Below are 13,181 nucleotides of genomic sequence, written 5' to 3' on the forward strand. Positions count from 1 at the left end.
TTTGTGTAGCCTTCCACAAGTTTCCCACAATAAGTTGGGTGAATTTTGGCCCATTCCTCCTGACAGAGCTGGTGTAACTGAGTCACATTTGTAGGCCTCCTTGCTCGCACACACTTTTTCAGTTCTGCCCACACATTTTCTATAGGATCAGGGCTTTGTGACGGCCGTTCCAATACCTTGACTTTGTTGTCCTTAAGTCATTTTGCCACAACTTTGGAAGTATGCTTGGGGTCATTGTCCATTTGGAAGACCCATTTGCGACCAAGCTTTAACTTCCTGACTGATGTCTTGAGATGTTGCTTCAATATATTCACATAATTTTCCTCCCTCATGAAGCCATCTATTTTGTGAAGTGCACCAGTTCCTCCTGCAGCAAAGCACCCTCACAACATGATGCTGCCACCCCCGTGCTTCACGGTTGGGATGGTGTTCTTCGGCTTGCAAGCCTCCCCCTTTTTCCTCCAAACATAACCATGGTCTTTATGGCTAAACAGTTCTATTTTTTTTATTTTTTTTGTAATTTCTTTTATTTTTTTAAATACATTTTTACCCCTTTTTCTCCCCAATTTCATAGTATCCAATTGTTGTAGTAGCTACTATCTTGTCTCATCGCTACAACTCCCGTACGGGCTCGGGAGAGACGAAGGTTGAAAGTCATGCGTCCTCCGATACACAACCAACCAAGCCGCTGCTTCTTTAACACAGCGCACATCCAACCCGGAAGCCAGCCGCACCAATGCGCCGGAGGAAACACCGTGCACCTGGCCACCTTGGCTAGCGTACACTGCGCCCAGCCCGCCACAGGAGTCGCTGGTGCGCGATGAGACAAGGACACCCCTACCGACCAAGCCCTCCCTAACCCGGGCGACGCTAGGCCAATTGTGCGTCGCCCCACGGACCTCCCGGTCGCGGCCGGTTACGACAAAGCCTGGGCGCGAACCCAGGACTCTGATGGCACAGCTGGCGCTGCAGTACAGCGCCCTTAACGACTGCGCCACCCGAGAGGCCTCCAAACAGTTCTATTTTTGTTTCATCAGACCAGAGGACATTTTTCCAGAACTTACGATCTTTGTCCCCATGTGCAATTGCAAACCGTAGTCTGGATTTTCTATGGTGGTTTTGGAGCAGTGACTTCTTGCTGAGCGGCCATTCAGGTTGTCAATATAGGACTTGTTTTACTGTGGATATAGATACTTTTGACCCAGTTTCCTCCAGCATCTTCACAAGGTCCTTTGCTGCTGTTCTGAGATTGATTTGCACTTTTTCGCACCAAAGTACGTTAATCTCTAGGAGACGGAACGCTTCTCCTTCCTGAGCGGTATGACGGCTGCGTGTTCCCATCGTGTTAATACCTGCGCACTATTGTTTGTACAGATGAACGTGGTACCTTCAGGCGTTTGGAAATTGCTCCCAAGGAGGAACCAGACTTGTGGAGGTCTACAATTTTTTTTCTGGGGTCTTGGCTGATTTATTTAGATTTTCCCATGATCTCAAGCAAAGAGGCACTGAGTTTGAAGGTAGGCCTTGAAATACATCCTCCGGTACACCTCCAATTGACTCAAATGATATCAATTAGCCTATCAGAAGCTTCTAAAGCCATGACATCATTTTCTGGAATTTTCCAAGCTGTTTAAAGGCACAGTCAACTTAGTGTATGTAAACTTCTGTCCCACTGGAATTATGATACAGTGAATTATAAGTGAAATAATATGTCTGTAAACAATAGTTGGAAAAATTACTTGTCATGCACAAATTAGATGTCCTAACCGACTTGCCAAAACTATAGTTTGTTTAACAAGAAATTTATGGAGTGGTTGAAAAATGAGCTTTAATGACTCCAACCTAAGTGTATGTTAACTTCCGTCTTCAACTGTATGTATGCATGTATGACTCTGGGTACACAGAATAACACACACCCACTGTGTCTCCCTGTTGGAGAATGTACTGTAGCAGCACTGCTTTGCTATTGGCCAATGGCCACAGGGGCAACTGGAGTCTCAGCTAAACCAAAAACTCTTGATTCGCTCAATGGCTTACTGAGTTCTGTTGGATTTTAGGAAATGGAACATGTCTTATCTTGAAAAAGGATCAATGACTTCACTGACTGACAGAAGGTACGGTACCATTAGCTAACACTGTCTCTCTCTACAGATCCCCAGAGACAGTAGATGGTCAGCCCCCGGCCCTGCCTCCCAAACAGTCCAGGAAGAACCTGAGCCAGATCATCCAGGACCACTCCCAGCAGAGTCTCCTTGACAACCACATCAATGAGATGTACGACATCCCCATGGCATCCGACAAATCCACGGTAAGACCACCCATACATAGACCTACAGGTAACTGCCAAAATAAAGGTAACGCCAACATAGTGTCCTAATAGGGCGTTGGGCCACCACAACCCAGAACAGCTTCAATGCACCTTGACATAGATTCCACAAGTGTCTGGAACTCTCTTGGAGGAATGCGACAGCCTTCCACATGAAATTCCATAATTTTGTGTGTTGATGGTGGTGGAAAACGTTGTCTCAGGTGCTGCTCCAGAGTCTCCCATAAGTGTTCAATTGGGTTGAGATCTGGTGACTGAGAGAGCCATGGATTTCCGGTTTACTTTTTATTTTATTTGTATTTATTTCACCTTTATTTAACCAGGTAGGCTAGTTGAGAACAAGTTCTCATTTGCAACTGCGACCTGGCCAAGATAAGGCATAGCAGTGTGAACAGACAACACAGAGTTACACATGGAGTAAACAATTAACAAGTCAATAACACAGTAGAAAAAAAGGGGAGTCTATATATACATTGTGTGCAAAAGGCATGAGAAGGTAGGCAAATAATTACAATTATGCAGATTAACACTGGAGTGATAAATGATCAGATGGTTATGTACAGGTAGAGATATTGGTGTGCAAAAGAGCAGAAAAATAAAAATAAATAAATAAAAACAGTATGGGGATGAGGTAGGTGAAAATGGGTGGGCTATTTACCAATAGACTATGTACAGCTGCAGCGATCGGTTAGCTGCTCAGATAGCAGATGTTTGAAGTTGGTGAGGGAGATAAAAGTCTCCAACTTCAGCGATTTTTGCAATTCGTTCCAGTCACAGGCAGCAGAGAACTGGAACGAAAGGCGGCCAAATGAGGTGTTGGCTTTAGGGATGATCAGTGAGATACACCTGCTGGAGCGCGTGCTACGGATGGGTGTTGCCATCGTTTTCATGCCCATCAAACCATTCAGTGACCACTCGTTACTACCGAGCGATAATTTAAAAAAACTTATTAACCAACTAACTATTAACCAGCTAACCATTTTTTTTTTTTTTTTTGAAACAACTAATTGACCAACGTCCGTTCAATTATTTGAATTCCATTTCGTTATATTTTTCTCTATGAGCTCGATGTGCAGTTTCTGTAGCGATAAGTCGAATGAAGCCTGAACTGTGCAATGTAGTTGGGAATTCCAACAGGCCAATATTCTACAGTTTTGTGCAGAAAACTTGGTAATTAACTATAATGACCATGATCCATTGCGCGTCTGCTTAAACTTATCTGGTCTGTGCGGAGCAGAAAGAGAGACGAAAGAACGCTTGATCGAGGGGGATAGAAAGCAGTTGCTTTGAGCTTGAAAGTACATGATCTAATTGATTTGATAGTTTGTATTCAGCAGTCATAAAAAGTTATGTAAATAAATGATGGTTAAGTGATGAGCAGTAATAGGCAGTCACTACTATCATGGGACTTTTAGTAATTGTTTTATTCAGTGTTACAGTATTCAATCCACATAATGCAGTGCATTTAAAGTGGAACTGACAGCGTTGAACTATTTTGCAGATATAAAAGACAATCATAATATCAAGTCAAAAAGATCAAATTCCCAGTTTGTGGTACTAAACTAACTGAGGTTTTTAACATAGGTTTAATAAGACTCAATGTTCCATGATGCACACGAAGGCATTGCTGGGGGAATAGATTGAATGCAGTTCAATGCATGATTTAATATAATCCACCAATACATTTGTTGGTAGTCCAAAATAATGTTACTATCAGGTTGTAAATCACATGGCCTAGTGCATTGTTTGCTGCCTCCATTTGGGATGCACTTTTTCAGTTTCAATTACTTAATATTTTGGACAGAAACAGACGAATGTAACTAAGGCTGGGAATGTCAACACAATCAAACTAGTAAGCGCAATGATCACAAGTCAGTCATAACATGGCTAATAGGCTAGCGTATCTATTCATGTAGCAAGCAAAGAACACAGTAACATTAGCTAGCTAGCTGCAAGTCCCATGATGGTAGTGACTGCATATTACTGCTTATCACTTAACCATTTATTTACGTGACTTTCACACTTTAATTAAATACTTGTTTTATTTGATGACTTATTTCATTCCCAGTCATCTCTATAGAGCTGCTGCCTGGAGGAGTGGTGAGTGAATGACTTTTCCCCGATATCGTTTTTTTGGTGGCTATACCCAGCTAGAGATGCAGGTGCCATTTGGTTAGCTAGCAAGAACTTGAACGACTGTTATCCAGTTAGTGAATTTGCGAACGCAATAGATATGCTATCTACTCCGTTTTCAGAGCACTGTCGTCTTTAGTGTCCCAGAGCACAGAATAACTGATGAATTTACGAATGCGCAACACCCACTGAATATGACCGGTGTCAGTAAACGTAGGTAATAAAATTATTTGTTAGTCACAAACGCTCTAGATAACATGTAAACAGCCTAGCTAACCAGCTCTGCTAGGGCGAGTAAAATGGTCAGTGAGGTTTTCTGGAAGTTGTATCTGGAAGTAGTTATAGCAAGCTAGCCAACTTTAGCCAGTCAGGCAAGCTGCAGAAGGATGAGTAGACTACAATTCCCCATTGCTTATCAGTGCAATTTTGAGAGGGTTTATCTAATGTTCCTCTGTTAAATTTTCGCTTTTTCTGACTAGCATTCGATTTTTTCTTGTTGATGTTCATAACTGAGGGAGAGAGCCTACCTTCTCATGGTTGTTTGATCCATGGGATTGTAAAGTTCCCAAATGTAAGATGACTACCGTGGTGTTTACATATTTGCAGAAATCCATTCTGGTGTATTTTCTGACTTTTGGCGAATGTGTTGTAATGATATCAAGTCACCCTGTTGCAGCTGCCTGTAAACACACAGTCCATTTCAAAGTGAATGATGGCAGGCGTGTGTGGCAAATGGCTTGTTTGCATGACAAAGTGAAAACATGTTTTTAGAGATGTTTGCAAATTTATAATAAATTAAAAACAGAAACCTTATTTACATTGCTGAGACGTGAAATTTTGGTCAGGTGCATCCTGTTTCCATGGATCATCCTTGAGATGTTTGTACAACTTGATTGGAGTCCACCTGCGGTAAATTCAACTTATTGGACATGATTTGGAAAGTCACACACCTGTCTATATAAGGTCCCACAGTTGATAGCTTGGTTTTTGCTCTGACATGCACTATGTGGTCGAAGGATTTGTCCGTAGAGCTACGAGACAGGATTGTGTTGAGGCACAGATCTGGGTAAGGTTACCAAAAAATGTCTTCAGCATTCAAGGTGCCCAAGAACACAGTGGCCTCCATCATTCTTAAATGGAAGCAGTTTTGAGCCACCAAGACTCTTCCTAGAGCTGGCCGCCTGGCCAAACTGAGCAATCAAGGCAGAAAGGCCTTGGTGGGGGAGGTGACCAAGAACCCTATGGTCACTCTGACAGAGCTCTATAGTTCCCCTGTGGAAGCACTGTGCAGCACTCCACCAATCAGGCATTTATGGTAGATTGGCCAAATGGAAGACACTCCTCAGTAAAAGGTAAATGACAGCCTGCTTTGAGTTTGTCAAAAGGCACCTAAAGACTCTGAGAAAATGAGAAACAAGATTCTCTGGTCTGATGAAACCAAGATTGATCTCTTTGACCTGAATGCCAAGTGTCATGTCTGGAGGAAACATGGCACCATCTCTACGGTGAAGCATGGTGGTTGCAGCATCATGCTGTGGGGATGTTTTTCAGTGGCAGGGACTGAGAGACTAGTCAGGATCGAGGGAAAGATGAACTGAGTAAAGTACAGAGATCCTTGATTAAAAACCTGTTCCAGAGCGCTCAGGACTTCAGACTGGGGCGAAGGTTTACCTTCCAACAGGGCAACAACCCTAAGCAGACAGCCAAGACAATGCAGGAGTGGCTTTGACACAAGTCTCAATGTCCTTGAGTGGCTCAGCCAGAGCTCGGACTTGAACCCGATTGACATCTTTGGAGAGACCTGACAATAGCTGTGCAGGGATGCTTCCCATCCAACCTGACAGAGCTTGAGAGGATCTGCAGAGAAGAATGGGAGAAACTCCCCAAATACAGATGTGCCACAAGCTTGTAGTGTCATACTGTTACGGTTGTATTTTCTTTCCTTCTGCCCTAGTCACAGGTGTCACTCATCAGAAGACACACCTGCTTTCCCATACCCAATCACATCCCCTTTCCCTTGGTTTAAAATAATCCCAATCAGTTGTCTCTGCAGCTACTTCTCTTTTTGTTTTTGCACCTACACGTCACATTTGTCCATTATTATGTGAGTATGTATTGTTATGGTGCATGACTGTTCGTTTGTTGGTGGGAAAAGGGGGTACAAATCCAAGTCGCCCATGGGCATACATTACCCGTAGGAAAACTTTGTCTTAGAGCCCTAGTTAGAACTGGGCGGACCACCCACTGTATTTTATTGGTTAGTTAGCTAGCGGTTATTTAAGCAAGTAAGACTAGCTTAGGGGTTTTTGGATATTTATTATTTATTTCCTTGGGTCCAGCTCAGCCCCCCCCCCCCCCCCCCATTACCGTGTGTTTAAACAATAAACCTTAAGTGTTTAACTGTAGATTTAGGTTTTCTGTTTTTAGTTCTCACTTTTCCTTTTCACTGTTATCGTTTCCATCCCCCCTAGACTGCAGGGCCAAAGGGTTCGTAACACATACCCAAGAAGACTCGAGGCTGTAATCGCTGCCAAAGGTGCTTAAACAAAGTACTGAGTAAAGAGTCTGAATACTTATGTAAATGTGATATTTCAGTTTTTTTTATACATTTGCAAAACTTTCCAAACCTATATTTGCGGGGGGGTGGGGGGGTTTATTTATTTAATACATTTTTTAATAAGGCTGTAATGTAACAAAATGTGGAAAGTCATGGGGTCAGAATACTTTCCAAATGCAATTCCCAAATGTTTAAGAGTTTATGATAATGTGAATTACCGTATTTAAGAATTCTTTTGACAGTGTCATTCTTCCTGGGGGTGTATATGAACTGATTTTATTCAGATTTATTGTGGTTAAAATGCTGTACGTACCACTTTAATGTATTTTTTTAATCAAAACCGAAACCCGTGATAATTTAAAAAAAATACTTGATCCGAAACCAAGCCGACCTTACAAAAGCACTAATCGCTCAGCACTACCACTCGTTCCCTCTTGATGTGGGAATTTTCATCCTATGGGGGCGTTGCCATGGTAGACAAAATAATGGTCTGCCCACCATTTTTTTCATGACCCTAAGCATGATGTAATATTAATTGCTTAATTAACTCAGGAACCACACCTGTGGAGTAGACCCTGCTTTCAATATACTTCGCATATTTCATTATTTTCTATTATTCAGCAGTTAACTGTAGATATGTCTCATCATTATGTGATCCTTAACCCATAGCAATTCCCACCCACTTGACTACTTCAAAATGGTGATAGTCCTCAATGGTGCTACCCATGCTAAAACAGGCTTTTGGGCTGTAAGCCTATGAACCACCCTGACTGTCTGCCACTTTTACGCTTCATGGTTTTCATGATGTTCCACAATGGGTTAATTCAGTTGTACGGAAATGATTTAAAACTATGGCCAGGAGGTTTTCGTGACCTCTGAAGAACTCTAGGCCCTTCAAAAGCTCTTTGGGCTGTGATAGCCTTTCCAATCTCTGTCTCTTCCTCTACAGCTGAACGGTGTTGTCTCTCACGACAATCTGGTTTTGCTCAAGATGAGGCCGGATGACAGTGGACGATTTGGCTTCAATGTCAAGGTGAGACCTCTGCCTACAGTAGATGCCCTTATATAATTATATGCCGTAACATGCTCTCAGAGGGTAATCTCCTGGCCCTACTAATACTGATCCTATATAGGGCGGCAGGTAGCTTTAGTGTTTAAGAGTGTTTGGCCAGTAACCTTAAGGTTTCTGGTTCGAATCCTGAGCCGACTAGGTGAAAAAAACTTGTGCTCTTGAGCAATACACTGAACCCACATTGCTCCTGCAAATCACTCCGGATAATAGGCAGATTATTTACCTCTCTCCATTGCCTTGGTTTTAGGGTGGAGCTGATCAGAAGATGCCTGTCATTGTATCTCGTGTGGCCCCTGGGACATCCGTATGTTAACCACCCATCACTAGCAACACCCCATATATTTACAGTACACATACTCATGTTGTACTCTCTGAGATAATCAAACAACCTCTCACTTGTTCTATCACTTCCGCCCTCTCACTCACACTGAATTTCTCACATTTCTTTCTCTATTTCTCGCTCTCTATATATCTACCCCTCGTCTCACTCTCTTGCTATTTCTCTTTCTCCTCCCTCTCGCGCTCTCTTCCCCCACTCACTCTCATTCTGACTCTCACACACAGCATATGAAACATTCCATTGTTTGGAGTAAACTCACACTTGTGCTGTAGCTCAGTAAATGAACTGGTCTGATTTGACGTCACTTAGCAGCAGTCCATTCACAGCTCCGTTAACAAGGCTTCAGGATGTTACTCTGGTGTTGATGAAGTCAAAGTGAACCAACAACAGTTAGTCCTCTTTGTTGTAATTTACCACAAGCTATTGCTACGGGCCCCATATTCACAAAGGGTCACAGAGACAGAGTAGGACTGCTGATACAGGATCAGTTTTGTCTTTTAGTTCATAATGAAGGTTGATATGGACAGGGCAAACCTGATCCTTGATCAGTACTCTTACTCTGAGACACTTGCTCTATGAATGCAGGCCTAGTATTGTAGTCTAACCACTTGACCCAACTGTGTTCTGACTGCATTCTTCTCCAACCCTCTACAGGCTGACCTGTGTGTCCCTCGTCTGAACGAAGGTGACCAGGTGGTTTTGATCAACGGTCGTGATATCTCAGAGCACACTCACGACCAGGTGGTCATGTTCATCAAGGCCAGTTGTGAGAGCCACTCAGGAGAGCTCATCCTATTGGTCAGGCCCAATGGTGAGGAGAGGATTTGTTTTGTTAAATATTTACACTTACATTACTAAGTCATCTCCTTTGGTTTATTATTACAATGCTCGGGTTAAAACAGGCCAAATCATCCCAGTACAGGTTCGAAGAACAGGTGACCCCAAACAAAAGTTAGGCTACCTTCCAATATCAACACTATAGATTTCCAATTAGAAAAATGCGTACCTCATGAATTGCTAATTACGTGGTTTGCTGGTGTGAATATTAAAACTGAGCCGAGCCATAGACTTGTACATTAATAATATAGGATGCCGTTCTTCTCTTGACACTGTTCTAAACTAACCGTGTTGCTTCCCTATGTCCCCAGCCATCTATGACGTGGTGGAGGAGAAGCAGGAGACTGAGCCAGACTTTCAGTACATCCCAGAGAAGTCTCCCCAGGACCCCTCTCAGCTGGACCAGGATGCCTGGAGGGATTCCATTAACACCCTGAAGGAGGGTCTGATCAGCGGGGGAGTACTCACCCAGTTTGATGTGAGTCCTCCCCTCACTTACATATTAAAAGCTTTTGTTAGCAATACTCGTATCAATTTTTCCTAATATTATTGTGATTTTTGGTTGCACCTCGATTCATATTGGTCGTGTTCACTGCTCTTTTGTCTTTCTGAGTTGACTGGATGTGTGATGAGAGCAATAGCACCCCCTAGTTTCTGCTCTATTGTTTTGACCTCGAGGGCACAAAAGAGGTTACCACTTTCTGGAGGGAAATTCAGCGTATGACTGTTACACAAGTTTTACAATATCAACTTTATTGATGTTTTACTTTATTTCATGGCACAGACGTATCAATGTATGTTCATTTGAAAGATTAGCGGCATCTTATGGATTCCACACACAGCAGGTGGAAGCAGCTTATGCAAAGATGTGGGCCTATAAGACATAGCAAGCATTCTCAGACCATTTTTGTTGGACAAGTTCGCTCACAACCAACAGAAAGTAACTTCCATCTCACAACATGATCAATTTTGTTATGTTCCCATGCAAGAAAACAAAAAATGGAAACAACAAAGAGTCACTAACAGCCAAAACAAAACAGGTGGGGTTTTAGGATAGGTTCTGAAAGACACTCATGGGGTGTTCACTGAAAGTTGACCAGCAACAACAATTGGGACCTAAAAGACAACTAAAGGTGTTAACCCTCCACATCTCTCAAGACAATTGGTGCACTGGGCCAGCCACTCTTAAATATCACCTGCGCCAGCACAGGTGAAACACTTTCCCACTAACAAGATGACAAACCAGCACCGGTGTAACATACTGACTAAAGGGGTTGACACCAATAGGTACGTCCCACATTCTAACGTCCAACCACGAAATATGAAATAGGAAAACCAAAGTCTATAACAACATAAAAATAAGCCCGGTAGTAGCCTGCCATTCCCAAGAGTCGGTGCAGTTCCTGGTGAGGAGCTGGCTCTGGAAGATTTGATGGCCTCCACTTTTGCCAGGACTGGTCGGACTTCCCCTTGCCCCACCACCTTACCGAGATCATGATAAAAATCATAAATATTCTTTTCTCACAGCAACTTTACCGGAAGAGGCCTGGAATGACAATGTTGTGTGCCAAATTACCTCAGAACATTTCCAAAAACCGCTACAGAGACATCTCACCTTGTGAGTATCAAACACACAGTTCACTCTACTTTTCTTAGTTAATCTGTGTTAAGACTGTTAACCCACCATTTCACACTCCACTCCTTCTTTCTCTCTCCCCTCTCCTCTTCTGTTTATAGACGACGCAACGCGGGTCATTCTGAAAAGCACAGATGACTACATTAATGCAAATTACATCAACGTGAGTGCTGTTCGCCTCAGTCCACCCACACCAACCATGGCGTTTTTGTTCAGCAGGTCTATAATAGGCTTTCTATCGGCCAAGATGGTGTAGTCTCCACTCCAAAGACTGAAAATGGACACATGCTTGCATACCCACACACTCTTGGATTTATTAACACACAACATACACCACAGAACACTCACCCAACATACACCCCTACACACAGGTCTTATTCTTCTCTACTCCTCTCTGTACCCTAGATGGAGATCCCGGCATCGAGCCTAATCAACCGGTACATTGCGTGCCAGGGCCCGTTGCCCAACACTTGCCCAGACTTCTGGCAGATGACCTGGGAGCAGGGCTCCTCCGTGGTGGTCATGCTCACCACTCAGGTGGAGAGGGGACGGGTACGTGTCATACAAACGACTTTGCGATTGAGAGACAGCTGTTTCTCTGTATGTTTGATTATATTTTTGGATAAAGATGTATGTATTTATCCTCTTTTCTCCCATGGCTGATGCTCCTAAGCTGAGGCTAAAGGCTTATGTTGCTCTATACCAACAGGTGAAGTGTCATCAGTACTGGCCCAACACTGACAGCACTGCTACGTACGGCCACTTCCAGGTGGCCTGTCTCACTGAGGAGGGCAACTCTGCTTTCCTGGTCCGAGACATGACCCTCACACACTTCGAGGTAACAGTATGCTCACAGGTCATTGTTTTTTCCCAATGACCAGTGCTAATGTAATGTTAGCTATTTGGAAGTCAAAGTAAACATACAGAAATGGTTGTTCACAGCAAGTCCTCCTCAATACAGTAGGCTATCTTCCAGGTACTAAAATTATTAAAAGCATTACAAACACACAGTGGGACTATCGCTTTAAGCGTTTAAAAGATGAGAGCGGCAGCACTGAGTTGCCATGGTGACTTGTGTGGGCTGTTCTCTTTTCGGTCTCATGTGATGGATGTATCATGTTGCCATGGTGACTGGCCTCTACAGCCATGAGGCTTCCAGTATTAACATGTAGCCTGTGTGTGTTACCATGGTCTCACTGATAGATGTTAAAGGGGAAAACACATTTTGTTTTACGCCATGTAACGAGACTACACATTTCCCCCCCCCCCTGTTGTCATGGTAACGTTGCACTGACTTTACTGTGTGTTGCCATGGTGACAGAGCGAAGAGGTCCGGGAGTTGACCCAGATCCAGTATGTGGCCTGGCCGGACCACGGCGTCCCAGACGACTCATCAGACTTCCTGGACTTTGTCAGCCTGGTGCGGAGCAAACGAACCGGCAAAGATGAGCCCATGGTGGTCCACTGCAGGTAGGGAGCATAATGCATGACACACATCTAAGACACACACATCATTTGATACAGCAAGAAACACTCAATGAAATCAAGATAAAAATGTAATATTTATTTCACTAAACAACTGTGTTCATTGCAGTGTGCCTCTATCTGACTGTAGCCCCAGTCTCGCTCTCCCTCAAATTATGCTACTCCTCTCCCTCTTTGTGGATCTGTTTGTCCTACTATACTGCTACATAGTGTTTCCTCTGGCAAAATGTGTACCAGTGGCTGAAGTTTCTGGAAGAGGGCCCCCTCCCCTGGACAATTTTCATGTAGGACTGAGAAGCTCAATTCTGGTGACTTTTTGAAAGCACATTCTACTCCAAAATGAGTGAGAACTTGGGTAACTTGGTAATTCTCTACCTGGGGTAACACCCCCTGCCTGTACTTCTTACAGAAACCACTTCATGGCAACAAAAAAAAGTTGTCCCAACACTTTCCCTGGTTGCCCCTTCTCTTGCTCAACTAAAACATTTGTCTTCTTCATCACAATTTAAGTCACTCAAAAAGTGGTAGGTAATGTACTTCTGCTAAAAACTCTGAATTTAAAACGTCTGTCTTCCCCGCGATTGCAATAATTATTGTGTGCTTTGACTGCTTGTCAGAATGCATGTTTCCCTCCCTATGGCAATCGTAACTTGACAGAAATATTTGAGGCGCATTCATCTCGCGTGGAACGCGCACAACAAGCCTACTAGGTAAATAGATAAACTGTTCTACTATGGGGTTTAATGACTGAAGCGGAAACCCTACACCTACACACTGCTGTAGTACACAACCCAG

General features: G+C 43.4%; 1 protein-coding gene across 8 annotated transcripts in view; it reads left to right on the forward strand.

Annotated features, from left to right (window-relative positions):
* The window catches only part of LOC110520208 (protein tyrosine phosphatase non-receptor type 4), a 108,440-nt gene that overhangs the window by 79,204 nt on the left and 16,055 nt on the right, over positions 1-13,181 (forward strand). For 7 of the 8 annotated variants that reach the window (XM_090229935.1, XM_090229938.1, XM_090229933.1 and 4 more), the window contains 10 exons: positions 2,152-2,308; positions 7,966-8,049; positions 8,336-8,392; positions 9,083-9,239; positions 9,577-9,743; positions 10,793-10,883; positions 11,003-11,064; positions 11,307-11,453; positions 11,611-11,739; positions 12,223-12,371. In XM_090229935.1, the coding sequence (XP_090086061.1) occupies positions 2,152-2,308; positions 7,966-8,049; positions 8,336-8,392; positions 9,083-9,239; positions 9,577-9,743; positions 10,793-10,883; positions 11,003-11,064; positions 11,307-11,453; positions 11,611-11,739; positions 12,223-12,371 (1,200 nt within the window). Of the gene's footprint in view, positions 1-2,151; positions 2,309-7,965; positions 8,050-8,335; positions 8,393-9,082; positions 9,240-9,576; positions 9,744-10,792; positions 10,884-11,002; positions 11,065-11,306; positions 11,454-11,610; positions 11,740-12,222; positions 12,376-13,181 lie in introns of those variants that run through there. The other variant, XM_090229940.1, reaches the window with a different exon arrangement.

This window comes from Oncorhynchus mykiss, chromosome 3, assembly GCF_057628025.1.
Source record: "Oncorhynchus mykiss isolate SJ-2025 chromosome 3, ASM5762802v1, whole genome shotgun sequence".
Lineage (NCBI taxonomy): Eukaryota > Metazoa > Chordata > Actinopteri > Salmoniformes > Salmonidae > Oncorhynchus > Oncorhynchus mykiss.